General features: G+C 38.7%; 3 protein-coding genes across 9 annotated transcripts; 2 read left to right on the top strand and 1 right to left on the bottom strand.

Moving 5' to 3' along the window:
* Positions 1-295: 295 nt before the first annotated feature.
* scocb (short coiled-coil protein b) lies at positions 296-4,225 on the bottom strand. Its single transcript, XM_046849592.1, has 4 exons — positions 4,110-4,225; positions 3,432-3,501; positions 3,219-3,299; positions 296-1,164 (listed from the first exon to the last, which is right to left on the bottom strand). The coding sequence occupies exons 2-4, from the start codon at positions 3,448-3,450 to the stop codon at positions 1,022-1,024; spliced, it is 243 nt and encodes an 80-aa protein (XP_046705548.1). The 5' UTR covers positions 3,451-3,501; positions 4,110-4,225; the 3' UTR covers positions 296-1,021.
* A 730-nt stretch (positions 4,226-4,955) lies between these two features.
* On the top strand, positions 4,956-14,145 carry setd7 (SET domain containing 7, histone lysine methyltransferase). 4 transcript variants are annotated; one of them, XM_046849591.1, is made up of 9 exons: positions 4,956-5,301; positions 6,411-6,540; positions 8,003-8,204; positions 8,280-8,469; positions 9,195-9,276; positions 11,194-11,311; positions 11,849-12,006; positions 12,331-12,507; positions 13,251-13,387. In XM_046849591.1, the coding sequence occupies exons 1-8, from the start codon at positions 5,262-5,264 to the stop codon at positions 12,464-12,466; spliced, it is 1,056 nt and encodes a 351-aa protein (XP_046705547.1). In that variant the 5' UTR covers positions 4,956-5,261; the 3' UTR covers positions 12,467-12,507; positions 13,251-13,387. The 4 variants fall into 4 exon arrangements, 2 of the variants coding, with proteins under 2 accessions (XP_046705547.1, XP_046705546.1); XM_046849590.1 differs by lacking the exon at positions 12,331-12,507 and having other exon boundaries at positions 4,961-5,301; positions 13,251-14,145; XR_006925833.1 differs by lacking the exons at positions 11,194-11,311; positions 11,849-12,006; positions 12,331-12,507; positions 13,251-13,387 and having other exon boundaries at positions 4,961-5,301; positions 8,280-8,747.
* Positions 14,146-16,870: 2,725 nt separating this feature from the next.
* On the top strand, positions 16,871-21,063 carry zgc:113425 (uncharacterized protein LOC541425 homolog). Of its 4 annotated transcripts, none has more exons than XM_046849811.1 (7): positions 16,871-16,988; positions 17,807-18,003; positions 18,132-18,191; positions 19,308-19,439; positions 19,608-19,754; positions 20,025-20,085; positions 20,710-21,063. In XM_046849811.1, exons 2-7 carry the CDS (start codon positions 17,839-17,841, stop codon positions 20,811-20,813), a joined length of 669 nt encoding a protein of 222 aa, XP_046705767.1. In that variant the 5' UTR covers positions 16,871-16,988; positions 17,807-17,838; the 3' UTR covers positions 20,814-21,063. The 4 variants fall into 4 exon arrangements, with proteins under 4 accessions (XP_046705767.1, XP_046705768.1, XP_046705766.1 ...); XM_046849812.1 differs by lacking the exon at positions 16,871-16,988 and adding an exon at positions 17,048-17,140; XM_046849810.1 differs by lacking the exon at positions 16,871-16,988 and adding an exon at positions 17,251-17,672.
* The last annotated feature ends 4,612 nt before the right edge of the window (positions 21,064-25,675 follow it).

The raw sequence follows: 25,675 nt of genomic DNA, 5'->3' as shown, positions 1-25,675 counted from the left end.
ACAGTCTCCTATCATGGCTGAGGAGCACATGTTGCACCTTAACAACGATGGAACTGTAATAAATGGACAGTCGTGATGTAAATGATGAGGACGGGATCCCTTTTGATTCTGGTTCCTCTCAATGTTTCCTCCTCATTCCATCTCAGGGAGTTTTTCCTCACCACAGTTGCCACTACCTCACTCATTAGAGATAAACTTACAAATAAGGAACAAACTTATACATTGTTTTATAACTGCTGTATCTGCTGTAAAGCTACACACACACACACACACACACATTAAGGAGCACCAGATGTCAAATGAAAGCATATTTTTATTAAAACAGGCATTAAGAAGACCAAGCGATGTTTTAAATGCTATCACACGAACGTTAAGTACAGCTCAGGAATGTTGTGCGTGTTACACACAGCTGTAATTGGCGGCCTGTTGAAGCTCCTCAGTGAAAAAGCACCAGGAGATCAGAAATGTTATTTCCCTGAACAGAAGCACCTGAAGAACTCGACCTACGGTAATCGATCAGGTTACCTAAAACACGCGGTGGCACACGGCAGTTTCACAGGCACCTTCATCACTGCTGTGTCCTCCACGAAATAAAAACCAAAACGAGCTAAAACACGACTCCCAAAAAAAAAATCGCACGATGAGAAACACAAATGACGGCCATCAATAAATTAATGGAACTGTTTAGCACTGGAGGTTTTAAAACCCTGCCCTAACATAAGGCAAAAATACTTCTAACATCAAGTATAAATGAAAATAACAAAAAAAAGAATAAATCCATGATGCGTAGCGAACACAATGTCATCGAATACAACAGCTTCATGAATGAAGAGGATGGGTTTAGTCGGGTCTAATACACTAGGAGCAGATTCAAAAGCAACCTGTCAAAAACAACAACCGAACATGTAACAGTGGCATCTTGTAGAACGTCTAGACGTGGAAACAATTCGAGAGGATAAAGTAAACTGAGCCGAGTTATTGAACTCTAGATGCCGGGGGGAAGAGGTTTAATCATCCTCCGTTACTTCCGCTTGCTTTTGGAGTCGGTGGTCTGAAAGACGCTGGAGGCAGACATCAGGTTCTCGATGTACTGACCCAGAACTTGGTTCTCGGACTTGAGCTTGAGGTTTTCCTCTTTCACGGCGTCCACTCGTGCCGAGAGATCTATAAAAAATTATTAGATCAATTATAATCATAGATAAATCTCTCTTTAGATTGCAGGTATGATAGGCTGTTTTCTTCTGAGAAGGCTTTTCACTAGATTTAAAGTGTGACTGTGGGGGATTTGTGTTCGCTAAGATTCAAGAGAATTAACGAGATTAGAGGTCGACCGATACCGATACTCAACCGATACTCAACCGATACTCAACCGATAGTTTTTCAAATGGTTACTGGATTAAAACATTCTAATAAGAACACCCCATATAAAATACAAATAAATGTCATTTCAATGCTCTGGCTTTTGTGAAGACATTTGAAGCTGACCATTTAAAGCAGGACTGTTTGGATTATTGTGAAATGGTAATGCTTTAAAGCAGGGCTTCTCAAACCTACCTTTTTTGCCATTTTCCCACTCGGGGGGTAGATTTTTAAGCACCATCTGTCTCCCATCAACCAAAAAATATATTAATGAAACACATCCAAGTTAAGAAATTATCTTAGAGAATCTTCTTCTTCTTTTTCCAATTTTTCCCATTAGGGGGCGCCACAGCCGATCATCCGTTTCCACAACCCCCTGTCCTCTACATCTGCCTCTTTCAATCCAACTACCTGCATGTCTTCCCTCACCACATCCATAAACCTCCTCCTTGGTCTTCCTCTTTTCCCTCTTTCCTGGTGTCTCCATCCTCAGCATTCTCCTACTGATATACCCCATGTCCCTCCTCTGCACATGTCCGAACCATCTCAATCTCACCTCCCTCACCTTGTCTCCAAAACGTCCTACATGTGCTGTCCCTCTAATAAACTCATTTCTAATCCTGTCCATCCTCGTCACTCCCAACGAACATCTCAACATCTTCAGCTCTGCTACCTCCAGCTCCACCTCCTGTCTTTTACTCAAGGCCACTGTCTCTAAACCAGGTTAACTTGTCGAGAGTAAACCGTTATTTTTGTACAATGGTTCCACTTTTTCCTACCTGTACCCTAACTGATGTTGTTTTAATTTATGTGCATAAGCGACCTAATTGTTTGTCTGTTTGTTGCTTTGAGTGTATAAACTTTATAATAGAGAAAATCATTCATGTAGAAATAATGAAAAATGTTATAAATCACGCCGATTACTGCGACCCACCTGTAATATCTTTATTCCCCACTAGAGGGCTGCACGCAACATTTTGAGAATCACTGTAAGATTACATGTAACATTGTAACATTATCTTCAGTTAATACGTTTTAAATTATTGTTTGTTTGTTTGTTCACTTCAATATTTACTTTTACATTTTTTAATTTTGTTCATTTTCATTTTATTTGCTACCTTAGGAATGAGATACAGCGTGCAGTCTCGCGTGTCAAAACAAACTGCACGTGATGGCAGAGATTCGCCACTAGAGGTCGCTCTCGTATTGACTGCGGACCTTTTCAGCCGCTCAAGCGCAAAAGCAACCCGGAAAAACTGTACGGGTTTTTGTTGTCAGTGGTGATTAATCTGCAAAACCGATCAATCGGTTGACCTCTAAAAGAGATGATGTTTGAGCAGGTTGATGATCTAGAAAAGGTGTTCAGTAAGGTTGAGAAGGTCAGGGATCTGTGCAGGACACTCAGGTTGTTCACCTCTAACCTTAACACATAATGAAGTCACGGAGTTCGAATAGTGCACAGGAACATATCATGTGGAAAAGGGTTTGAGTATTTTCATATTAAGTGGAATTAAATGATATGTTTACAGACATATAAAGACATTTTACACAATCGTGTGCATCAGACTTTGTGAAAACAGTTTGATGAAGAACCGTATCTAGGTTTTATGGTCAGGTTGAAATTTTGCATGGTGCTTTTCCATACATCCACATTTGTGGAACTTACAATTATCTAATTTAAACATCTGAGCAGCTGAGGGTTAAGGGCCTTGCTCAAATGGCTCCTTGGTAGTGTTGGGATTTGAACTCACAACCTTCTGGTCAGAACACCTTACCCACTGTGATACCACTTCCATTTTATAACTGCAAGATAACATATTAAACTAGTTTTACGCTTTAACTCGTTTATGATGTTTTACCTTCCAGGGTGTTCTGCAGCTCCAGCACCTGGTTTATGAGCCTGGTTTTCTCCTCCAACTCCACCTGGTTTTCCAGGTCACCTGAAACCCAGAGCATCTCTGAGAGCATGATCATGTCTCCCGTCCCACACGTGAAAATACACTGAGATGTGGTTATGGATATGACATCATACTTATGATTTAAATATTATAATATGCTTAGTGACGTCATACCATCCACATCAGAGTTCATGGTGAAATAATCGTCTTCCTTTTTGGGATGCAGGGCTGCGGCTCAGGTGCACTGGACATGGAATTAAGGATGCATTTATAGCAGAAATAATTAATTGATTGATGAATTGAATGAATAATTAAGTAGCCCGTTTATACAGGTAGATGTTTTAGCAAGAAATATTCAAATTAAGTATGCAAAATAGTGATCTATATGAGTGGGAACAGCTACTGAGCAGCAGCAGCATAAACATTATTGTGTACGCGTCAAACAAACTTGCTACGCATTTAATCGACCGCAATGACATTTGCAGTGTCCAATAGGAGGACAGCTCGTAACATGACCAACCAATCATTTCCGAGAGGGGCGGGATTTTTCCGGAAATCACGTAAAAAAGGGGTAGGTAAAAACAAACGTATGTTTAATCAATGGACGGAACAATTCGATGTAATATTTCAGGATATAAATGATAAACAATATAATAAATCGGAGAATAAAAGCATTTCGCAGTGTTAAAATTTTTATTCAACCCGCTATCTCCTAGGAGAATGACGTCAACAGCTGACATGATTAACAGAGGGTTCTATCGGTAAATTCGCAATAAATCACTAAACTAGATGCACAACATTAACCAGTAGAATAAATATAATTATTAATATATTTTAAGGATGTATACTCACCCAATCAGGAGATTCAAATGGATCAGCAGAGATCTGATCAAAAGCAGGATGCTGTACAGACCTATTACAGGGTTGCCAGTTGCATACATCTGAATCCCTCCTCCCAGTCCTACACTGAGACAAATACAGTGCATTAGAAAAATTATTATAATTATATTAAACAATACTATTAAGTATGATTTAAACGATAGACTTGTTCTCGGTAGTTGTTTCACTTTTCTAAATTATATAGGAAAGTAATCAATTCATAGTGAAGATATTATATGGATAAACATTTAATCGATTTATTGTTTCAGTATTTTCGTGTCAGGTTGTAGAGTTTGCATTTTAGTTCAGGAAACCACTTAAAATAATAATAAGTATATTTGTTTTTATTTCCCGTGATTTATTTTTTTTATATTAAAGTGGAAAATGTGAACATGTGAACATGGAATATTCCAAATATTTCACAGGGGTGGATGTGTTTAGTTTACAAGGCTGAGTGAATGCATTAAGACACACAAATGTAATTTATTTCATAATTTATAAAAATTTCAACCTGCTATTACATGGATTTGTTAAAGGTAACAAAAAAATTATTTAATATTATTACAATGTCGTAAAGTTGTAATGTACACTGGGATTCGTTTTATGTGGGGGGAAAAATCTAAGTTTTTTTTATAGTTTTTCATTTTTTTGTGAAATATTTTGTAAAACTGAGTATTAAATAAAAACATTTTTTTAACGTGTAAGAGGAAAATTGACGGAAGCACCCCTCCCTCCATGTATTGGAATCGCCCTTGTGTAATGCTCTGGTATGTGAGCGAGTTCAAAATCGTAGATTGAAACACTATTATATGCGGGAACAGGGGCTGGAGATGATGTGAAGATCGCAGCGTGCAGTCTTCCGGTCAGCGGTCTGCATAATACGAATGAAGTAACAACATCCGGGGAATTTTTGCAGCGTGCTTCGGTGCGAGTGCGCGCACGTACGCACGCTGGAACGGTGCTTGACATGGCGGCTGTGAATTGAAAAAGCGTGTGGAATGCGCGTGCATGTGCGTGTGCATGTGCACGCTGCGGTCCGGTGAACTGAGACTGTGTCCAGAGCAAAATCTTGATTTTATTTTGCTTTTATTTCACAAACTTGGCGAGAAACTGCTCATATAAAACATGGACAGCGATGACGACAATGTGGAGGAGATTGTAGAAGGTAAGATCGCCATCCATATTTATAAAGGCTTGTTTTTTTTTTTTGGCGGTATTGAGTCAGGGCGTCGGAATTTATAATAAAATTATATACAAACAATATAGAAATTCATTTTAATTCAGTCTAAAAGAGGGAAAACATTAGCCTTATTTTTGGCTATTCATTTGTCCTGATCAGAATTTAGGAAATACTTTCAGATTTCTTCTTTTTTAAATAACCTCATTTGCATGTGCAGAATTTGTGACGTCATAATGTCAAGCCTTTCGTGTATGGCAGGAATTTGATATTATTTTAACTTTATTCTCATTTTTAAAATTCTTAAATCAGAGTTGTCTATATTTATATTTATTAATTGATATTATTAATTGATATTTGTGTGTGTGTGTGTGTGTGTGTGTGTGTGTGTTTGTGTGTGTATTTTGATGGAAGGAGTCTCCAGCGTCCGCATATTTTGTGGACCAACTCAGAAGAGTGTAAAAATAAACAGGCCTTTGATAGAATGGAGAATTACAGCTGTTACAACTGAAGAAATAACAGGAATTAACTTTTTTTTTTTTTTTATAAATTTAGGATTTAATCAAGTAGAAATTGTAGATGTACGGGTGGTACAGATATCCCCGATGTGTTACTTCGCCTCACAGGCAGTAGAGGTGCGTCACTTATTTACAAAAATTTATGATATTTGGAGGACATCTGAGCACAATTCCAACATATAAACCAGCCATGAGCTGTGATTTTGACACTGTGTTTATTCTTACTATGATGTACTTTTATCACTACAATAATGAAATTTGAAATGCTTAATGCTCAATTGACTGAATGTAAATTAGTGCATCCATGAAGAAGGTGTAGGATTTGACCTGAAAACTTTGGACAGACAGAAAGCCGTGTACAACTTGTTACGACTTGTTGAGCAGACTTTAGAAATTATTCCCAATTATTCTACACTGTTTAATATATTTCTGTTCTTTTAGGCACAATAGTCCAGTTCAATATTAAGCTCTAGAGCTTGTGTGTGTGTGTGTGTGTGTGTGTGTGTGTGTGTGTGTGTTGGGAAACAAGGGGGGTTGTTTTGTGTGTTTCGTCTGGCTGACGGCGTCTTGTCTCCACAGGCCCGTTAGATGAAGATGAGCTCCCACATGGCTTCTGCACCGTCACCTACTCGTCTAGTGACCGCTTCGAAGGCCGTTTTGTTCACGGGGAAAAGAACGGAAAGGGCAAATTCTTCTTTTTCGACGGCAGGTGCGAGACTCGCGCAGTGAACTCGTTTTAAAGGCGATGGTTTACAGCTCTGTGTTATTTTTGACACTTACACAAGCCAGAACTTCTCAGACATGTTCATGACTCATATTTCAGATGAGTCAGACACACTCATGCACACAAACTCACAAACACTGCGTACACACAGACACTCAGACAGACACTCTCACAGACAATGTAGCTGTAATTGGCTTAAAGTGAGTCATATATATAATCTCTCTCTCTATACTGCAAGTCTGGCGATAACTTTAAATCAATTAATTATCAGCACGTCGAGGAACTTTGTCCTTGTCTCATGCTTACTGACTGTGTTTTTGTCTTTGTCTGGAATATACGAGGTGGTATCAAAAAGTTTCGAGACTAGTTTTATAGCACGCCAACAGATGGCAGCACCAGGCTGCACGCACAGTCACAGGGAACACCGACCTTCATAAGCCAGTGTGCCGAACGACATCGTCCCGTGTACATCGGGAGCTGTGCAACCGGTGCTAATCTGAGCACGTGCGCAACCCTGTCACCGAACTCTCCGAAAACGACGTGATCTCATGTCCGCACCCACCCTACTCGCTGGATTTGGCTCCTGCGGACTTCGCCCTGTTCCCGAAGATGAAGATGAAGATGCAGCTCGGAGGTCGCCGTTTTTGACTCCGTTGCGGCGATCCAGCGCGCATCGCAGACGCTGCTTGAGACGCTTCGAAAAGAAGACTTCAAGGACACGTACGATGGGGGCGCTGTATCGCTGTACAGGAAGACTATTTTGAAGGTGATATTGTGTAAACTTAGATAAATAAAATCGTCTCTTGTAAACAGAGCGAAACTTGACCAACGCATTCAGGAAGAAAAAAAAACATTCCTTTCTATAAAGAAATTGCAGCAGTGTCTACCTAGTGAAGGAAGACTGACTGGTATGTGCTTTTTCCACATCCCATTTCACATTTATTCATCCTTTACTGTTATAATAAGCTCCACTCTTCTGGGAAGATGTTCCACTAGATTTTGTGGAGAATTTGTGCTGAGGTACTGATGTTGGTGAGGTGTGGTGAAGAGGCTGTTCCAATTGATCCCAAAGGGTTGAGGTCAGGAGATCTTCCACACTAACCCATCTGAAGCATATCTTCATGGAGCTGGATTTGTGCACAGGGCCATTGTCATGCTGGAACAGGTTTGGGGGAAGTGAAGGGAAGGTTGAATGCGACCGCATCCAGAGACGTCCAATACCAATTATGTGTGTACAAAAGAACCACGTGGTTTAAAAAGTCAGGTGTCCCAATACTTTTGTTCATATAGTGGTGTATCTGGTTATTAAAAAACGAACGTACAAGAAAAGTCTTTTACTATAAGAAACATCCTGTTATTTTATTTTTTGTATTTTGAGAAATCATGTCTATTACAATATGTTATTTTTCTGATTTGGCGCCGTCTTACCTCGTTCTTATTCGTGCAGCACTCTGGAGGGCTTCTACGTGGACGATGCGCTCCAGGGGCAGGGTGTGTACACGTACGAGGACGGTGGAGTTCTGCACGGCACCTACGTTGACGGCGAGCTGAACGGTCCTGCTCAGGAGTTCGACCCGGACGGACGTCTGATCTTCAAGGGGCAGTACAAAGATAACATCCGCTGTGGTGTCTGCTGGATCTACTACCCGGTATGGTTTACTGCGTCGTTGTTGTTGTTTCGAGGAGATGCACGTCTGTAACCGGACTCTTGTTCTGGCGCGTAGGACCGAGGCTGTGTGGTGGGCGAGGTCAACGAGGACGGCGAGATGACGGGCAAAGCCGTGGCTTACGTTTACCCTGACGGACGCACGGCTCTGTACGGGAGCTTCGTGGACGGCGAGCTCATCGAGGCCCAACTGGCCACGCTGACCGCTCAGGAGAACGGCAGACCTCATTTCACTGTTCATCCTGACAGTCAGTAACACTGCAGGCTCCCTTCAGCGATCGGATTTCAGCTAGAAAAACACCGAATCCACAAATCGAATTGGGTCTTAATGGAATATTCGAGAGTTTATCCCTTACAAATAGCACAGACGTCCATTAAATGACCATTACCTCATATAGGTAAATCCTTGCGATCCCATTGCAAACGTTTGGCACCGTATCTTAAATCCTCAAGCTCCATTATGATGTCATACCAGATATATGGAAACCTTATCCAACCGTTACGAACCGCTGAGAAGAGCAAGCCGGTAATTTACTAAGCAAGATTGATATTTTCATAATGTGATCGGTCATCGGTACAGACTCTAAAACCAGTTTAGTTTTTGTCCTCATAGTGTTGCTTTTTTTTCTTTTCTTACAGAGCCTGCCAGAAGTTTGGAAAGACCTAGGCTTTTATGGTTTTCGAGACACGCGCATGTTCCTTTTGTTTGCAAAAAAAACACAATAATTGAACATTAAATGACTAAAAGGAGTCCAAATTTCACATTTTGGCTCAAACAAGAACTTCTGTAAGAGAGAGAGAAGATGTTAGCAGACTGCTGGACATTTATAGATCGATGACCGAGTTTGTTGCTTAGAAACTAAAGAAACCTGCACGTGTCTTCTGAAAAAGCACAAACTTCAAATTTGTATTGGACTGGTGTTGAGTTTTCAATACTGATGAGAACTTTTTCCCTTTTTTTCCCCCCTCTTAGGTCCTGTTTACTTCTATGACAAACCCACTTCCTGTTGTATCGCTGCTCACAAAACGCTACTCGACCCCTATGAGAGCCAACGGTTGGTATAATCCAGAACCTTCAAATTCATTTGCAACCAAATACAAGGTGGTATCAGGGAGTTTCGAGACTAGTGCGCCACAGATCCGGTTGTTTTTCACCGAATGTCCTCCCTCAGACACATTAAAACCTGCCAGTAGATGGTCTTTTCTTCGTCTGTTTTGAAGGTCTTCCTGATCTCTCGTCGTCTTTCGCTCCTGAAGTGCGCATTCCGCTCAAAACACTTAGAACGACTCATTGCAGCATCGCCTTAAACTTGCGAAACATGTCAGATGTTTTCTTAGTGGCAGATTTGCCCAATTTCTTTGTTCCAACATGCTGTCCATGATGAAATCGCAGACGTGGAAACACACGTGGACAAATTAACATCACGTACACAGGACGATGTCTTTTGACACTCTGACTTATGAAAGTCGGTGCTCCCTGTGACTTTGCGTGCAGCCTTGTGCTGCCATCTGTTGGCGTGTTACAAAACTAGCCTCAATGTTTTTGCTATCACCTCATATACATATTACACAAAGGGGTTATTATTATGTAAAGGGGGGAAAAATCTGGAAAAATACGTTTCTTTTTGGAAAATAAGCTTGATAAAGGAGGACCAACATGGCAACCAAGGTCCATAATGTAATATACACAAACCTCAACATCCCAATTGATTTGTCTTTATTTCCTGAATAACAGCTACAGCTGTCTTTGCTCTGAGTTGTGCCGGGTTCAGGCTTTAACTCAGTGACTCCAGGAAAACAATTGTCCATGGTTTTAATGTGATTAATGAGCGATTTGGCAACGTCTGCATTGTTCTAACGAGCCAAACCCGGCTTCTGCTGAAATCCACTGGAGGTGTCATACCCATATTACAGTGTACTGGCAGTGTACTTTATTTCTTCGTGTAAATGAACTGTATGTGTATTAGGGGTGTAAGTTTTAAAAATGTCTCTTTAAAGGAGAAAATCCTGACAATTTTCATATCGAGAGAGTGATATCTAGAATAAAGGATGAAATTAATGAAGACCTAATTAAAACAGTTAAGTAGATCATATGTTTTAGAAAATTAATTGTAAAACACACACGCGCACATCTGTAATACCCAAATGGGATCTAACAAATGTAAACTATTTAATTGGATTTTTACTATTTATATAATTTAATTTAATCTATTTAATTTGTGCCAATTTAATCACTTTATTTAAACAATATAATCGTGTATTGCATTGATTTTATTTATTCTATTTTTCATAAAATATTATAAATAAAAAATAATGCTATAAAAAATTTAATCTGTTAAAATTTTGATCAGAAATATTAATAATAATATTAAAAAAAACTATCTTAATAAAAAAATAACCATTTTATGTTTCGAATTTCATCCCCATTCACCGAATTGTGAATTTTGTGTAAGGTTCCACACCTAATGTGTATAATGTAATATATTTTCATCACATCAGCTACTGTTGTATGTAGATACACTATATGGACAAAAGTATTGGGACACCTGAGTTTTCCAGCTATATATGGTTCTTCCACAAACTGTTACCACAAAGCTGGAGACACTTTGGGACGTCTTTTGAAATTAATTAAATTGTCCCTTCACTTTTAAACACCTTTGGGATGAATTGGAAAACTGACTGCACACCAGGCCTCCTCACCTCACCCACATGTTGCACAAATCCCCATAAAATGTAGTGGAACATTTTCCCAGAAGAGTGGAGGTTATTCTAACAAGAAATGGAGACTAAATGTGGAATAAGACGTTCTAAAAACACCAATCTTCAGGTCAGGTCCCCACAAACCTTTGTCCCTATAGTGTAGTATGAGTGGAGACTTTTTACACTCACCCTGTAACACTTTCTAATACAAGTACACCATGGATTAAACACACTCCTGGGTGTGTGTGTGTGTGTGTGTGTGTTTACGACAGTGCGTATGTGGGGCAGTCGCTGATCTCTGGAGCAGGAGAAGGTCTGTTCGCCAAAACTGATTCAGATGCCGACACAATCATGGCCTTTTACAACGGAGTGCGCATCACACACACTGAGGTGTGTGTGTGTTTTGTGTTATTATTATGTACATCAAAATTTGAATATGAAAAATTTAATATGTTTTGTTGTGACTGGAAAGGAAACTGCTTCTTCCCCAAAAACATTTACAGCTGCAGTTTGACATTTTAAAAACCGGCTCTTGATCTATATTAAACTAAATTAACACTAGCTATACAGCTTAACAATCTAAAATGACATGGAAATGTTATTCTCAAATCTAATATTTCTTCAAAAATATCTATAGAAAATTGCACCCAATTGGATTTTGGTTCATGCTTTTGTTTAGATTTTTCTGGCCCAGAAATGATCTTGATCTCTTCTCCCAGCCAAAGCATAGCCATGTTTGATTTTTTTAAATGCAATACACATGTGGTTATTAGGAGTTTTAGAAAATGGGTTATATTTTAATTGTGTTAAACCTCACAGGTAGCAGGGGAACTCCTAAAATGACAAACTATCCCTTTAAGAAATCATTTTCTCTACACTTGTACTGATGAAAAATAAAACTATAAGAATTTTGTCGTGTTTTGCCAGGTGGACGCTCGTGATTGGTCCCTGAATGGGAACACAATTTCGCTAGACGAGGACACGGTGATCGATGTGCCTGAACCTTTTACCCGTACAGAGAATTACTGTGCATCCCTTGGACACAAAGCCAATCACTCGTTTACCCCCAACTGCAAATACGACCCGTGAGTATAAAATGATGTGTGAATTGAATGTAGTGTGTTAAGCACTGTAAACTGTTGTGGAATTTAGAGATCATTGTGCTTAATAGCTTGTTTAGGGCTTTAAACACAACAGTACTGTAATCATAATAATTCGGTGAAACTTGTGGTGCCGTGACCCAGAACACTTGGTAATTAAGGTTATAATCTAATCACATGTTTGCAGGCAAATTGATTCAAGAGGGAATAATTATTTTTGCCATTTCCAAGGGGAAAAAGGCTTTTTACTTGTCACATGTACATTACTTCACAGTGAAATTTATTTTTCGCATATCCCAATGATGTTAGAAAGCTGGGGTCCGAGCACAGGGTCAGCCATTGTACAGCACCCCTGGAGTACAGACGTTTAAGGGCCGTGCTCAAGGGCCCAAGAGTGGCAGCTTGGCGATGTTGGGGCTTGAACCCCCGATCTACCAATCGGTGACCCTTAACCACTGAGCTACCATCTTCCTGTTTTCAGCAAAGGTTTTTGCACATCTCCTCTCTATGCCACTACCTTTTTATTTTTAATTTGAACCATCATAGATGTTTCTGTATCTATCAAGATTAAGATTCATATAGAAATTCACACCAGGTTTTGATGTTTTTTGCAATTGAAGAACATTCACACTTCACATCTATGGTTTATTGTGTACTGCTTTTGGAGGGGGTTTTATACTAAGTTCTAAACGTGGCTATATCTGGCTGGAGATACCTGTAGGTTAAAACTTAGTTTTTAATATTGTGTTATTTCAGTTTTGTTCCAAAAACTTTCACTTACTCGACAAATTAGAAACATCCGACAGGTAAACATTTTGTACTCAAAGTTGATGTTAAAAGCAGGATAAATGGGCGTAAGGATTTGAGCGAGTTGTGATGTCTAGACGTCTGGGTCAGAGCATCTCCAAAACTGCAGCTCTTGTGGGATGTTCCTGGTCTGCAGTGGTCAGAATCTATCAAAAGTGCTCCAAGGAAGGAACAGTGGTGAACCAGCGACAGGGTCATGGGAGGCCGAGAATCGTTGATGCACGTGAGGAGCAAGGCCTGGTCCGTGTGGTTCCGATCCAACAGACGAGCTCCTGTATCTCAAACTGCTGAAGAATTTCATGCTGTTAATGTTCAGGAGAGTTTTGGCAGCAAAATGGGGACCAAAAACAATATTAGAAAGGTGGCCATGTTATGCTGTTATGCATCTTCACCTTGCCTCTTGTCTTTCTCGTTATTTTTAGGTTTGTTCATCCTCGCTTCGGGCCGATAAAATGCGTCCGGACAATCCGAGCAGTTCGAAAAGATGAAGAACTCACAGTCGCATACGGTTACGACCATGAATCTTCTGGGAAATCGGGTCCGGAGGCTCCCGACTGGTACAAACGGGAGCTGCGCGAGTTTCAGCAAAGAGAAGCAGAAAGGGAAGCGAAGGACTAAAAACAAACTAAAACTTTTTGCATCATGCCAAGCATCACCTAAACCTGCCTCTTTTACTGTCTTGCTGTTTGCTAAACAACTTTGTATTTAATATATTGTGGATAACCTGCTCTCTTTATCATTCTCATTTGGTAGGAGGCAAAATGCTTGGCTTTTACAGAGTCTTGTTCTAAATAACGAAGGTGCTATGAGGTGTCAGATCTCAACAACCTGCATCCTGAATGCAGTGATGTATAACGACCGACTGAAGCACAGCATGACGTGAATTAGCTCCATGGCTCATCTAACTCATCCGAAGTGAGAACTATGCACTACCGAGCCCATCGGGTGCTCTTTGCTGCTACGCTAAACCTCTACGAGTCACGGCAATGCAGCCACTTAGTATGTGGTTAAACTCCAATAGCTATCGCTAGTCCCGTTTGTGCGTCAGTGCAGTTTTCACAATGCAGCATTGTCTCTTTAGCTTCGGACTACTTGAACTAGTTAACTCTAGATTCTCCTTACAATTCAATCAACAGTATTAGAACCGCACAGTAAATGTTTCATTTTTGCCTTTGTATTAAAGTGTGAAAGTGCGTGAAGTGTGAAAGCGTGTCGGAGTGAGAGAAATACGTAGCAGATCAAAATAAGTAATGAATTCAGGTCTTTGATATGCAGTATCTCTAATCCGGGATTTATCAATAAAACTTTAAAACATGACAGTCGTCGTCCTTTTATTACAATGTACATATTACAGCGGTACAACCGCTTGTTCATGCAGATACCCACTCATGAGTCAGCAGTGCAGATTGTACTGATACAGGTTTCAGATGTTCACTTCAAGCAGGGGTCCCCAAACATTTTTCTGTGAGGGCCACAGAATTTTTCCTTTCTTTAATGGGGACCCGGGTCGGGGTGACCACCAGTATTATAGTGGAGATTTAATGATTTTAAATGTATTTATTTTATACAATAAAATAATACTAGATTTGTTTTTGTTATGCAGCATACAGAGAAATGAGCATTACGTTTCTAAAAAGCAAAAGAATATTACTCCCATAATAAAAAACTTTTCATTAATTACTATTGAAATCAAAACATTTACTTACTTATGCACATGCATAAAGGGTGAATCGAACAAATAACTAAATTATGTTAATAACAAGAGGTCGACAAATAGTTGATTTTACCGATAGCTCGGTCGGATCGTACTTGCGGATAGTTTTTCAAATGTATACTGGATAAAAAACAAACATAACACTCGCTGTAAAATAGTATTGAACTGTATCACAAAAATAAAAACGGTACTGAATCATAAAAAATGTGCTTATCTTTAATAAATATAATTATATAATTAATCAATTAGCAATAATACATTTAATATAGTGCTCTCCGTGCAGCACCCAGTCTCATGTAAAAACTAACAGCACGTGGCATCAGCGATTCGCCTCTAGAGGCCGCTCTTGTAATGACAGCCGACCGTAGGACGGAAAAACTATCAGTATGGATTTTTAATAACTAATGGACATTTTAGTTTGAAAGCCAACCTTTATTATTAAATACAGATATGAAATAAGTAATTCAATTAAAAAAATATGTCTCTGGCATTGTTTAGAGGGACGTTTCGAATGTGGGGGCAGGCAGTTTGTTGACCACTGACTCAAAAAATATTTCAGTGCCTATTGGGATTTTTCACCTACAACAGTTTCAGGAGTTTATATAGAAGGGCACTTAAATAACCTTTTTTTTACATTTAAGGTGAGCATAAAAGCATCTCAGAACACACAACTTGTTGAAGAACAAGGCTACAAGAAGACCAACTCAGGTTGCACTCTGGTAAAGGGAAGCCGAAGCTACAGTTGGGGGAAATGAAATCTGGTAAACCAAAAAGGTATAGAAGATACAGATTTATATAGAAAGTCGCATTAGGTTTTGTCTTAACTTTGGCATTCGAGGAACATTCACACTATTTAGCTATGGTTTACTGTGTACTGCTTTTAGGAGTAGTTTTTCAAACTGAGATCTAAATCCTGAATGTATTTGGTTGGAGATACACATGACCTACATAATACTGTGCTATTTAAATCTTGATCCAACCATAGAATTTGAAACCTCTGGCCAGACTAGACAGTTACAGATTAGGAAAAACTGCCCAGTGCCATTGAGTAGTTTAGCCCAAGTGTGAGTGTATAAATGAAAGAATAGTATGGTAGCTATAAATAATGAGACAAAATCGGTTGATAATAAAAGGAAAATGGACAGATTTTGTTCACCTGGAAGGACTCCACAACTGTGGTGAGCAGAAAAGCAACATAATGTAGCAACTGATCTACAGTTTATTAATGTATACTTTTGTGAAAGAAGACCTCATAAAATGTTTGTGTACACAACATAGGCTCGTTTGTTGGCTGCCTTTTCTTCGCTCTTCACTCACAACTCATTCGCAAATGGATTTCGACCGGGTGAGTGTGGAGACCAAGTCATCTGATGCAGCACTCCATCACCGTCCTTCTTGAAGATCTCTTAAATAAAATAGATGTGTGTTTGGGGTCATTGTCATGTTAGAAAACAAGTTATTTTCCCGCAAACCAGATGGGATAGATAGCATTTTTACTAAATGAAATCACCAACAGCGTCACCAGAAAAGCAACCCCACACAATCCCAAAAAAGGACTCAACAGAACAAAGCAGTTTTCCACTAATCTAGTAGCAAGTCTCTTCTGCCTGTTGTTCTTCCAAAGTAATAGTTCCTTTGCCACAATTTGACTGAGTAGGCTTGACTCATGCAGTCTTCTCTGAACACTGGATGTTGAAATATGTCTACCACTTGAACTCTGAGAGACATTAATGTAAATTTGTGGGCTTGGAGGCTAGTAATACTTATAATCTTCTGCAGCAGAGGTAGCTCTTGGTATTTCTTTCCTCAGACAGTCTTGATTTTTTTGCCATAATACGGATTTGTACAGTAGCACTAATAGGGTTATTGACCCTGTATTCACTCTTTCCTCTGCACAACATAACTGACAGTCTAAAACACTTCAAGAAGGCAAGAAATGTCACGAATGAACTCTTGATGAGGCAATCCTGAACTGAAAACCATCCCAGGTAGATAGCTCGTGAATGTGATTAGAGAATGCCATGAGTTTGACAAGCTGGCATCAAAGCTAAGTGTAGTTAATGTAATGTAAAATGTAATTATTGTAATGTATGTATCTAAAATATACAACATATTCTGGATTACTGGATGAACACTTTTTTGTTTGCTACATAATTCCATACATGTTCTTTAATAGTTTGGATGTCTTCAGTATTAGTGTAAAATGAAAATAATACAAATAAAGAAAAAAAAACATTGGAGGAGAAGGTGTACACAAACTTTGGACTGGTGCTGTATAGATATAGATCGAATACTGTGAGTCAACCAGGTTAACCCCGCCCACTCCGACAGAAAACAGGGAAGGGGCGTGGCCTGTACGCTGCACCTGCGCTGCTTGTAGGTAAATGACACGCGCTGGATTCGGATCCCGGAAGTGACGAACCGCTGTGGAGAGAAGAAGTGGAAGGTAAAGTCGCTTGTTTTGTGGTTGTCTTGAGTCTCGTGTGTGTGTGTGTGTGTGTGTGTGTGTGTGTGTGTGTGTGTGTGTGTGTGTGTGTGTGTGTGTGTGTTTTTTTGAAGATGCAGTGAGTACTTGTGGACATTAATGTGCAGGTGTAGGTGAGTTTCTTTTGTTAGAAAAGACAATAAGAGGGTTCAGGTGCTTTGCTTTAATATATTTGGGCTAATTAGAGGTAATAATCTATTTAAACCCTATACACACACACACACCCACCAACCAATCAGTCTGCCAAAACAGTTATGACTCTTTGATCATTATCAGCCTGAACTTCTTCAGCAGTTTGAGCTACAGAAGCTCGTCTGTTGGATTGGACCACACGGACCAGCCTTCTAATGATCCTCGGCCGTCCACTACCCTGTAACCGGTTCACCAATGTTCCTTCATTGGAGCACTTTTGATAGATACTGACCACTGCAGACCAGGAACATCCCACAAGAGCTGCAGATTTGGAGATGTTCTGACCCAGACGTCTAGACGTCCCGAATTGTCAAACTCGCTCAAATCCTTACACCCATTTTTCCTGCTTCCAACATCAACTTTGAGGACAAAATGTTCACCTGCTGCCTAATAAATAAATCCACCCACTAACAGATGCCATGGTGAAGATAATCAGTGCTCTTCACTTCAAAGGTTATAATGTCATAATGTTTATATTATAGATATTATGTGTATATATGTGTGTGATCCAGCGGGAAAGTGTTTATAGGAGAAATTCAACAAGGAAATATACAGTATACTAAAAATCTTTTATTTTCTCTCATTAGATTTCCTGGTGTGTCTCTGGAGCCCTGAGAGCATGGAGCGTTACAGATACTACATCCTGAACCAGAAGCTGGCGGTGGTGGTAGGAGTCCTGCAGGTGGCGTGTGCCGGAGTGTGTGTGGTTTGTGGTTTTATAGACGCGGTGTTTCGTATGAACACGACCCTCAGTGAGACCAGAGCTCCACTGTGGGCCGGACTGGTGAGTAAAAACCGTCTCGGTAATTAATCACACGCTCTGGACCACGTCATGGGCTGTGAATCATTAACGTGACATGTTTGCTTTTGTAGGACTTAATATCTGTGCTTCTTTATTGTTTTTTTGTTTAGATCATGGCCATCCCTGGGGTGTTCGCGCTCTTTGCCTCACAAAGGAAAAACCCAACGCTGGTGAGTTTCCGATTATCGTGCACTGTGATCATTTATAGTTTATCTGTTTTGTCTGATTAAAGTTTGATACTTTATAGTCAAATAAATCCTAGACGTTAAATAATGTTTAAATTAAAATACACAGAGTTTTCAAAGAAAGCATTTGATCAGCAAATTGTCATTAATGTATTTGAACAAGAAAATGATCAAGAAACCATACTGCTACTTTTGTATTAATATTTAATGCTTTTAGTATAAAATGTAAACAAATCTTTCTAACTACTATCAACATTTTGAATAAAAATCTCTTTAAGAACGAATGTAAAAGCTCTAGAAGCTGAGATGTTTGATTCTGAACTAAAAAATTTCGACAAAAAGGATTACATTGGATGCATTTGGTAGAATAAACTTTTCCCTTCACTGAGACTATGAGACCCAAACCTGGACAATGCTCCTGTGCACAACTCCACGCAGATATGGTTTACATGTGTTGGAGTGGAAGTTCTCCTGCTATAGAGCTTTGACCTCTGAAATATTTGGGATGAATTTTTCCCACTGACTGCACCACAGGCCTCCTGAACTCGTCCACACGAGTACGTGACTCTACAGGCAACCTTGTGACTGAATAAATCTCACAGATATTTCTACAAAATTTAGTGAAACATCTTCCCAGAAGAGTGGAGGTTCTTACAAGAGCAAATGGGGATTAAATGTGGAATAAATGTGCAAATCTTATAGTTGGGTGTCCACAAACTTTTGTCCGAACAGTGTATATAAATGACAGTAAGTGTATGATGTAAATATTTCATGTTAAACACTCGTTTTTGGAATATTGTGTTAAAAATGTGTTGAAACAATCTTAATGAAATCACTAATCTTTAAGAACGAGCAGAAATATTTACAGTGCCATGTATAAAATGCTCAACATCAACTGTTTTTGGACACTTACTTCATCTAGCAACCAGTAAACTTGCTGATTTGTGATTTTCCATATCTCTGTATTAATTACACAAAAGCCAAAGCTGGTAGAAATAAGCTTGAAAAAATGCCCAAGTGCCCGAATTTATTACATTTTATTTATAGGATTCCCTTTAAAGAATCTTTTAAACCCGTCTATTTCTCTATCCGTTCTTTCAGGTCTCCATCATGATCATTTCGTGCGTCGTCTCTCACGTCGCCACTGTGATCGTGTTCGTTTACGCTGGCGCAACGCTCAGTTACGGAGAGGAAGATGATGAACTTTTTCACCCCCGTCACATCACTGAAGTGGTACAACCTTTTTCTGCATCACACCGACTCTATTTTGTGCATTTAGTTCCCTACGAACAGACTGATTTCTGTAATGGTACAGCTGCTAAAAGTGTGTGTGTGTGTGTGTGTGTGTGTGTGTGTGTGTGTGTGTGTGTGTGTGTGTGTGTGTGTGTGTGTCCTATACAGAAGTTTGTCCTGAGCCGCATGGTGAAGGGAGCAAACGGCACCATGGTGTTAGCCGGAGTCGGTTCTCTGATCTTCTCATCCCTTATCATGTACGTGGGATGCCGCAGTCTGCCGCTCTGTGGCTGCTATGATTCAGTCACGGGCATGGTGAGTACACGTGCACGCGCACACACACTCACGTGAGTGTACCTAAATATAAAACACAGCATCAGATATGAAGCAGATGAAATATATTTTTGTGCGAGCACATACACACACACACACACACACACATCTGATACTGTGATTTATATTATTGGGTGGAAATGTCTTGGATATTTATTATATTTATTACATTCCTGGGTTCATTGAGGGCTTTTTCTAGAAAGATTTATTCCAGTGTCTGTGTGTCTGTGTGTCTGTATGTCTGTTTTATAGGAGACACTTGTTCCTCAGAGTGATCCTAGTACTTCAGGTGAACTGGTTTGTTCCTGGCATGGTGAGTTTTGTGTGTGTGTGTGTGTACAGATTGTTGTATATATATTTTTAATAAAAAATTTAAGACAACAAAGAAATGTCGAAAATGAAGTTTAATAAAAGAATTTACGAAATACAATGAATAGAATACAATGAAATAACGAAGAAAATATTAAATAATCAAACAAAATATTAAACCATTTAAATTATATAATCAATAATTAATGTATAATTTGTTTCTAATTTTAGTGTATTACAACCTTTCTGAATATTAATTTATCTAATTTTACTAATATAATTTATGGACATTGAATATTGAAATACAATAATAACTAACATATAAGCTACAATATTTATTATAGTTTTATATATATATATATATATAATATATATATATATATTATAGTTTCTTTTATATTATATGCAAATGTAATAGTTTATATTTTTCTAATGTTTTTACAAATGTAATAAATACTATTTCAAAAATGTTGGGTTTTTTTTACAATTTCTTTTGCATTATTAGATTTAATTATTTGTTTAAAAAAAAAAGTTTGAAAAAAAGAAAAAAAAAAGAAAAAAAAAAGAAATGACCGTTCAGGTGAATGTGTCTGGAATCAGTGATGAGACGCTGCTGTACGTCCTGCAGGTGGAGACGAGCGGGTGTTGAACTCTCCCTTGTCGTTCATGGAAATCTGCCCCGGACAGGAACAGGAACTTTCTGCACTTCCTCCATACAGCAGAATCGCGTAGGCACTGAAGTGCGCAGTCCTGAGCGCCAACACGCGATGGAGAGTGAAATCTTGTCTCAGGAGATGAAGCTTCTGACTTCTATTCCAAACATTTCCTTCCTCATGCACTACTTTCTACTGACTGATGATCTGAAGTGCCATTTTACTGTATGCAAAGTTTGTTTTTATCGTTCTAATTTATGTAATTTATATCCAGATGCCTGTATATATTGTGAAATAATCACCTGATTTGTAATAAATAGTTTTTACCAGTTTTGAGACGTAAATTCTTTTTCTAGTAGGATGAAATCTAAACGCTTATTTTTTTATTTCTATTAATTACAAAAAAAAAAAACAGTTAACTCTGTGATTTATTCTCCATACAGATGAAGTAATTCATTAGAAAAAAGTTGAGTTACGAGTTAAAGTTTGTATCCCCTAAATTAGTTGTGGGCTACAAATTATATTCATTTCAAAAAGTTGAAAATGTTTGTTTTAATTTCTGGAAATGAAAATAAAAAATTGTGTATATTCTCTGGCCGTAATTCATAACATGATTATGCATGATATCTAAATTTTAGTATAATTGAACTATATAGTGACACAATATCACAAAAACACTGGATAGAGAAAAGTTTGTGGACACCATAAGATCAGCATGTGCTTCTTTCTGAAGCTCCTATTCGACATTTAGTCTCCATTTGTCATTATATCTTCTGTGATGTTCCACCAGATTTTGGAGTGTGTTTCTGAAGATGCATTTAGATCCATTCAGCCACAAGGGCGCATATATATATATATATATATATATATATATATATATATATATATATATATATATATATATATTAATGACACGTTAATGCAAATAAAATTTAACGCCACTAATTTCATTCTGTTTAACCATTTTTACTAGAGATATAAAGCAATAAATATGAGGCGAAATTAAAAACATTGCAACACAAATTTATTCACGGCGTCAATTCTATACTGAGATTAAAAAATTATTATAAACTCCACCGAAAAAAATTATTTTCAATCACTAAATATTAGTTTTACCGACGTCCGGCAATTAAAACCGTCTGTGTGGAAACGTAGCAAAAGTTCCGTTTGGTGTCCTAATGATTCGTGTAATTTAAAACACTATCATTACTTTCAAACTTTAACAAGAATATTTAGTCCATGTTCTATGTTGAGTTTGGTTTCACTAAAAATAAACATATTAAAGCATTAATATTCGTCTGTGTACATGTTGATTAGAGTATTAAAAACGAGAAAAGTATTAATTTATACAGATAAAAATGTGCCATTAAATTAACTTATTAACTTAAGATATTTTAATCGATTGAGAGCACTAAGATAGATAGATAGATAGATTTTTTTTATTGAAATCATTACATAACAATCATATATGAAATGGAGACTCCCTTTACTACATATGTTAAAATAAAAAAATACAAGCAATGACCCTCAAAACACAAAATTTACAATAATCCCGAGGCAGACGTCATGCTTTCGGCTTGTCCCATGGCAGGAATTAGACAGAAAATCAAGAACTTCACAGCAAAACTGGACGATTTATGAACGTGTGTAAGACAGATGATGCAGAGACATCGAGTAAAACTGTGTGTGTGTGTGTGTGTGTGTGTGTGTGTGTGTGTGTGTGTGTGTGTGTGTGTTTTGACTCACAGGTTTGGCTGAACAAAAAAAGTTATCGAGGATGAAACGAAAATCTGTTCGACGTCCTGAGAAACAAAATCACCCCAGAGGATTTCAGGGGGTTCGTGTTTTGTGTTGTTTTTAGCCACAGAAATGATATCACATGAAAACGATATACAAAATGAAGCACTTTCACAAAAAAGCAAAACACATTTCACAACACTGACCCAGAGCCGGTCTGCCCAAAACCGATTGTCTTCACTGTTATTTATTTATTTATTTCTAACCATAATCCTGCAGTTAAATCCAAAAGTTTGCACACCCCTACAATGAAACTTCTATCTTGAGACATCTTAAGTGTATCAGTAACTGAGAAAATACCCAAATAAACCTGCCTCTCAATTTCAGCTTTTAGATCTCCTAAGATATTCATTTTGCCCCCATTGAAGCCCAAATAAAGCAGATTCCTTATACCACATCTTCACCTATTCTCTCTACATTCAATATCATTATATGAGATCACAGAGGAAAGCATTGTTAATAAGAGTCAATCGGTCCATTCACATGTCGATTGGTGTGTTGATTAATGTTGTTGAATTGGGGTTTTGAAATGTGTTGATTGGCATGTTTATTGGCGTGTTCATGGGGGTGTGAAAATGCGTGTTAATTGGTGTATTTATTGGCGTATTGATTTGTATGTTGATTGGTGTGTTCACCGGTGTATTGATTTGTATGTTCACTGGTGTATTGATTTGTATGTTCATTGGGGTATTGATTTGTATGTACATTGGCATGTTTATTGGCGTATTCACCGGTGTATTGATTTGTATGTTCATTGGGGTATTGATTTGTATGTTCATTGGCGTGTTTATTGGCGTATTCACAAGTGTATTGATTTGTATGTACATTGGCTCGTTTATCGGCGTATTCACTGGCGTATTGATTTGTATGTTCATTGGTGTGTTGATTTGTATGTACATTGGCGTATTGATTTGTATGTACATTGGTGTGTTTACTGGCGTATTGATTTGTATGTTCATTGGCGTATTGATTTGTATGTACATTGGTGTGTTTACTGGCGTATTGATTTGTATGTTCATTGGTGTGTTGATTTGTATGTACATTGGTGTGTTTACTGGCGTATTGATTTGTATGTTCATTGGTGTATTGATTTGTATGTTCATTGGTGTATTGATTTGTATGTTCATTGGTGTATTGATTTGTATGTTCATTGGCGTATTGATTTGAATGTACATTGGCTCGTTTATTGGCGTAAACCCAGGAAGAGGGAGCGTGCAAACTTTTGCCTTCTACACTCTGCTCTACATTATTAAATGCACACTTCATTTCCACTGCAACACAAAAGTGAATTGGACGCTCAGGGCAGGAAGAGATATCGCTGTACACTCGCAGTACAGTGAAGTGCAACCACAGGACCTGCTGCGGCGACTTCACAATAACGAGCTGAGAGACCGAGACAAACGGAGACGAAACAAAACTGTATTCAGATCTGTAACGCAGGCATGCAATGTGTGGGCATGATTTAGCAACACACACACACACACACACACACACACGGTTGTGGAACCGAGCAGCAAGGTTCCTCACGACGGCAGTTCGAACAGCCTCGATATTCTCTGGTGTGTGGGCCGTTCATCACCACCTGGGGACTTCTTTTTTAAGGCTGAACCTATTTCTTCAAAATGACACACTGATGTTGTAATCGTATTAGCAAAACGGTACGCGATCATGACGTCCTAACTGGTAACGACACAGATATTCTCTTTGCGCAGCACTTACACTATCACCATTCTCCATTATAACCATTATAAGCTGTTCCAAACCAGCTCGCACTGGTTCCCAACCATCAGCGACGCCACCAGAACTCCTACTTCCAAAATTTCCTGTTTCCCAGCAGATAAAACTCGTCTAGAAAATTTACGTGAACATGTAGCTAAATGTCTCCTTTATTTAAAAGAAAATGTTGCAGTCCTATACTTAATAGAGTCGTATACGAGACCTAACGCTCGCTAGTTCTCCAATATTTCTCCATTGCATTACAGTACAAATTTAATCCTTTTTTTCTGGAAATCAAACAGTTTAAGTGCTGTGGAAATGCGAATTATAGATGACTAGCATAACCTAGCTGAATGACAGACTAATCAGCGCCACCCTATGGACAAAAAGTGTTAGGACACCTGACTTTTCCAGCCATATGCGTTTCTTTTCTCAAACTGTTACCACAAATTTGGAGGGGCGCAATTGTAGCATTGAATTTTCCCCTCTTGAACTACAATGACAATGCCCTTGTACACAAAGCCAGCTCCATGAAAATGTGCTTCACATGCTGGAGTGAAAGATCTCCTGCTATACAGCTCTGAACCTCAACCCTATTGGGACGAATGTAAACGCTGACTGAATTCCAGGCCTCCTCACCTCACCCTCCACATCTGACCCGACTTTACTAACACCCCTGTGGCTGAATGTATCTCCACAAAATCTAGCGTACATGTTCCCAGAAGACTGTAGGTCATTCTAATGTTCAAAAAGAAGCATCTTATAGGCAGGTGTCCACAAGCTTTTTTTTTTCCACATAGAATATTAAAGGAAAAAAAGGCTTTTCCCAGCCAATGGGAAACGGGAATTTCTGTACACAATACTGACATTTTGCATAAACAAGATGTAGTTTAGAAGTGTTTTTTTGTTTGTTTTGTTTTGTTTATCAGAAAGTCTCTTTTATTTGGAAAGCAGCACAGGATTCGCCTTTTTCAGCCCTCAGTATACGTAAGCTACAAACACATTTACAGGTAAAACGCTAGCGGGGATATACGACTGCTTGGTCGTGGTTTTGCGACGCACCTTTCACTTTCTCTTTACCAGCTTTTTTTAAAAAAAAGGAAAAAGAACAATATGACAGACAATTTTCATTGTTCCTATTGTTAGGTTTTGGGAATCAAAATTCCGGTTCAGGACGTTGGTGCGTACGGCTCGTTTCTAAGACGACGCTTCAGTGCCATGTTAAAATAAACGGTCGAATCTTAGATTACGAGATTAATGTCGTAGAAACAAGAGGATGAAGTCGAAATATTTCGGGAATAAAGTCGAATTTACGAACGTCGCAGAACGTCGAGAAACCGTTTCACTGTTTTTGTATAAAATGGACGTGAAGGATTTGTTCAAGCGCATCATCACGAAGTCATAATCAGCAAACGGACACTGCAGCGG

This window comes from Silurus meridionalis, chromosome 5 (genome assembly GCF_014805685.1).
Source record: "Silurus meridionalis isolate SWU-2019-XX chromosome 5, ASM1480568v1, whole genome shotgun sequence".
NCBI classification, from domain to species: domain Eukaryota; kingdom Metazoa; phylum Chordata; class Actinopteri; order Siluriformes; family Siluridae; genus Silurus; species Silurus meridionalis.
This window is presented reverse-complemented; position numbering and strand designations above follow the sequence as displayed.